The 4,809-nt window shown below is 37.8% G+C and overlaps 1 protein-coding gene across 1 annotated transcript; it reads right to left on the minus strand.

The window, feature by feature from the left end:
• Window positions 1–3,519: 3,519 nt before the first annotated feature.
• LOC109011829 lies at window positions 3,520–4,392 on the minus strand. Its single transcript, XM_018993170.1, has one exon. It carries the CDS (start codon window positions 4,390–4,392, stop codon window positions 3,520–3,522), a length of 873 nt encoding a protein of 290 aa, XP_018848715.1.
• Between the last annotated feature and the right edge of the window lie 417 nt (window positions 4,393–4,809).

Below are 4,809 nucleotides of genomic sequence, written 5' to 3' on the forward strand. Positions count from 1 at the left end.
TCTAACATTCGAACGCAAAATTTTAACGTCCGAACATTCAGATCATCACAGAGATACATAAATCAAGCGCCAAATGTCCCGCACTTTTATTTTCATGTTTGAAAGCTACAAAAATTTACGTTTGAACGTAACTTTTAACGTCCAAATGTTTTAGATCATCACAGAGGTTTCTAAATCGAGCGGGAAATTTCCCTCATTTTTCTTCTCCTGTTCGAACATATTATAATTGTATGTTCAAACATGAAAATGAGACTTTCATATGCCTTCATTAACGTTCGAACGTTCAATTTAAACGTTCGAACGTGGAATGATCATCACAACTATGAAGAAATCCAGCGTGTAAATGATTTATATCGTTCAAACGTTATAAATTCACGTTTTGTATGCTACTTTTATTCTATTGCTAGTATTTGTTATTATAATAGTTATATGTAAGTATTTTTTCTAGATACTCATAATATTTCTCTTCAATATAATCTTTTTTATTTATTATTTATTTTTTTTAAAGTTGAGAAGAATACTAACTTTTTGTCACTATTATCTTCTTTGATATAACCCGCTTGTATTTTTAGGATTATGAGATGTGAATGTTAAGGTGAGTAATCTGGACTATATATAGTAAACTATATAGTATATAATATAGTATATTTATATATATATATATATACACTATGATAACATAATACTTTAAATGAAAACATAATAATATAGTAAGCATAAACTTTTTTTTTTTTTAGAGAAAAGCTACTTCATATTAAAATCTCAAGAGAGATAACTGTGAATACATTGATGATAATCCTCTACATGAATTGAGTCCTCAGATAAATCTAGAGAACTTTTTGCCAAACAATGTGCCATTGTGTTGGCTTGTCTAGGAACATGGCAAACAGACCAAGAAAGGTAAGTGCCTAAAAGTTTCTTGATATCTTGATAAATCAACCCCACCGTGCTCCAGTCTTTAGCTGCGCCATTTATGCCATGTACCACTTGTTTTGAGTCCCATTCGAAAATGACGTATTTCAGACCAAGTTCAATACCAAATTGTACTACTCGCAAGGCAGCTAATGCTTCTCCCAAGAATGGATCAGGAAAGGAGTTACAAGGGCTTCTGAGAGTTGCTGTTACGAGACCCAACCAATCTCTAATTGACACCCCGATACCCACTCTGCAATTAGCCTTGTCAATGGCTGCATCCTAGTTTAATTTGTAGAAATTGTTTGGAGGCTTGCAGCACCTGACTGTACGTTGAATTTGAGGAGATGTCTTCTGTTGGTTTCTTTCAAGCTCTTCCAAGTTTGTTATGCTGGTGGAGACCCGTTTTAAGACCTGTTGAGGTGAGGCAAGTTTGGGTTCAAAAATGAACTTGTTCCTTCTGAACCAAAGTTCCTTAGCTGTGAGAGCTAATTTAGTATGTTCCTCTGGTGGAAGTGGGGATAGAAGCTCTGAAAGTAAATCATAAAAAGGTGCCTCCTCAGTCTTACTTTTCTGTATTCTTCTTGAACTAATACTCCAAACATCCTGAGCTGCTTTACACATCCATAGAACATGCATGGGATACGGTTTCTAGATGAAGTAAACATATGGAACACAATGGTGAGTCAATGATCTTCATTTTGTGCAAAGTTAACTTTGGTGGGAAGATTTCCTTAGCTGATCTCTAGAGAAATATTTTTATTTTGTTAGGCACTTTAAGCTTCCATAGTAGATTCCAAAGGACCTCATGTTTGGAAGTGTCTGATGCTTGTCCCTTACTAAGATCATTCATAGAAACTTGGAGATGGTAAATTGATTTAACTGTGAAGATCCCGTTCTTAGTGCACCTGCAAACCTGCTTGTCATTGCGGTTGCATGGACTAATATGAATTCTAGAAATAATAGCAGCCTTTTCAGAAGCGAAAACATTTTGAACAAGATGCAGGTTCCACGAGTGAGTATCTTGGTCAATGAGAGAGTTAACAGTAGCTTCAGGACTAAGTACCTTGGGAGGAGACTGAGACTTGTAAGATGTTGGAATAGGTAGCCATCTATCTGACCAGATTTTCACTTTGTTTCCATTACCAATCTTCCATATAAGGCCCTCATAGAGTAATTGCCTACCTGCTGTGATACTCTTCCACACAAAAGAGTCACCCCTTCTGACCCTAGCTGAGGAGAAGTCAGTTGATGGAAAACATTTAGCTTTCAGAACTTGTGAGGCCAGTGATTGAGTATTAGTGATGATCCTCCACCCTTGCTTAGATAAAAGAGCCTTATTGAAGTCTTCAAAATCTCGAAGCCCCAAACCCCCAACATGTTTGCCTTTACCAAGACCTTTCCAATTTAGCCAATGCATCTTAGAATTATGGTTTTTAATGCCCCACTAAAAGGACTGCATCAGTTTATTAATGTTCCTCAATATGCCTTTTGGAATTAAAAAAATGCCCATGCAATATGTGGGTATGGATTGAATGACTGATTTCAGTAAGACTTCTTTACTTGCTGGGGAAAGCAGGTTAGTTTTCCAGCTGCTCATTTGAGCTTTGATTCTGTCAAGGATTGGAAGGAAGGCCCTCGATTTACTCCTTCCTATGTAAGAAGGCAAGCCCAAGTATCTTTCAAAAGGCCCTGAGGCTTTAATTCCAGCAGTAGACAATATAGAATTTTGGGTCTCTTGCCTTGTGTTCTTACTAAAAAAGATTAAAGACTTGTCAAGGTTTAGCCTTTGACCCAAAGCTGATTCATACAAAGAGATGATGTTATGTAGCATGTTCCATTCCTGCAACTGTGCTTTACAAAAACCTAGACTATCATCTGCAAAAAAGAGGTGGTTAATAGATAGAGAGCCTCTAGTAATTGGGAAGCCAGATATTAAGCCCTTTTGTTCAGATTGATTCAGTGCATAAGTGAGAACTTCTGAGCATAAAATGAACATGTAAGGTGAGAGTGGATCTCCTTGACGAATACCCCTCGAAGGCTTGAAGGAAGATTAAGGTGAACCATTAAGAAGAATAGAATAAGAAACCGTACTAATGCACTGTATAACCAGCTCAATCCACTCCTTAACAAACCCCATTCGTTGAAGCACATGCTACACAAAAGACCGCTCTAGCCTATCATATGCCTTGCTCATATCTAGGTTGTCCGCCATAAAACCTTTTTTGTGATTCTTCCTTCTATTCTACATTGAGTGCATTAGTTCAAATGCCACAATTGTGTTATCAAAGATCATCCTTCCTGGAACAAACGCACTTTGGGTGTCTGAGATTAGAAGATGCAAAATGGATTTAAGACGATTTGCCATAACCTTTGTAATGAGTTTGTAGAAAACATTGCAAAGGCTTATGGGCCTATAGTTTGAAACAAGCAAAGGGAATTTCTTCTTGGGGATAAGGGTGATAAAAGTGTAGTTGATTGATTGGAAATTTGACTTGGCATTAAGGAATTCTAGAGCAGCAGCAACCACATCATCACCAATCGTTTGCTAGTGGTTTTGGAAGAAAATAGCAGGGAATCCTTCTGGTCCCGAGGAACCCAGAGGATTCACATGAAAGATGCTAGCTCAATCTCCTCTCTAAAGTAAGCTTTTGTTAGGGAAGAATTCATCTCTTGCGTGACCGTTGGTCTGTAGTTTTCCAATAGAGAATCAAGAGCTGTAGGGTTGGAGGTCGTAAAGAGATCTCTAAAAGCTGATTGGAATTCACTCCCAATATCATCCGAATTTGTCAAGGTCTGTCCCAAATCAGTTTGGAGTTTCTGTATAAAATTTTTCTGTTTTCTAATCGATGCACATTTGTGAAAAAATTTGGTGTTCCTATCACCATCCTTGAGCCATCTTTGTTTGGCTCTTTGCCTCCACTTAAGGTCCATTGCCTCTAAAGACACATCCAATTCCTTCTGTACAATTCGAATCTGGTCATTATCCAACCCAGAGTTGGAAGCTTGCAAAGATCTCAACAGTTCAGTTTCAGTATTTAGGTCTTGTTGATGAGAATTTCTAATCCAATTATACCACTCTCTCAATTGGAATCTGCATCTCTCAAGTCCCCTTCTAGTGACATCTGCCTTGGAACCCGATTGTAGTGAGCCATGCCAAGCCCTTTTGATCACAAACTCACAACCCTCTTGTTTGGCCCACGAAGCTTCATATCTAAAAACTCTTTTGTTTTTGATAAAAGATGGAGTAAATGAGGAACTCGATATGAGAAGAGGGTTGTTATCAGAACAGATGGTAGGGAGGATGGAAACTGAATTAGAGTAAAAAAGGTCCTGCCATGCACAGTTTGCTAGTCCCCTATCCAATCTTTCTCTTGTGAAGTTAGGACCCTCAATGTTATTGCACCAAGTAAAAAGGGAGCCCTCAAAGCCCAAATCACCAAGTCCATAATAGGCAAGCGTCTGTCTGAATGCTTCCATCTAATTAAAAGGTCTAGGAGGACCACCTCTTTTTTCACCATGAGAAGTAAGTTCATTAAAGTCTCCCATGCACAGCCAGGGAGTATCTGGGTTCACTTTTAATAGTCTTAGAAGGTTCCAACTTTCTTTTCTTTTTGCAGTAATAGATTGACCATAAAAGCCAGTGATAATGAAAGATTTTCCTGCATTTTCCATTTGAACTTGGAGAGATATATGGCTAAGACAATAAGACAACAGATTGGCAGATGTTTCTTGCTTCCAGAAAAAAGCTAGGCCACCACTTCGACCTATGCAATCCACTATGAAACTACACTCAAATCCTAGCTTGTTTCTTATGAACTCCATTTTTTCTCTTTTATATTTTGTTTCTATTAAAAAAACCAGTGATGGGGACTTAACTCTCACCAAAAGGTGGAG

This window comes from Juglans regia, chromosome 5, assembly GCF_001411555.2.
Source record: "Juglans regia cultivar Chandler chromosome 5, Walnut 2.0, whole genome shotgun sequence".
NCBI lineage: Eukaryota > Viridiplantae > Streptophyta > Magnoliopsida > Fagales > Juglandaceae > Juglans > Juglans regia.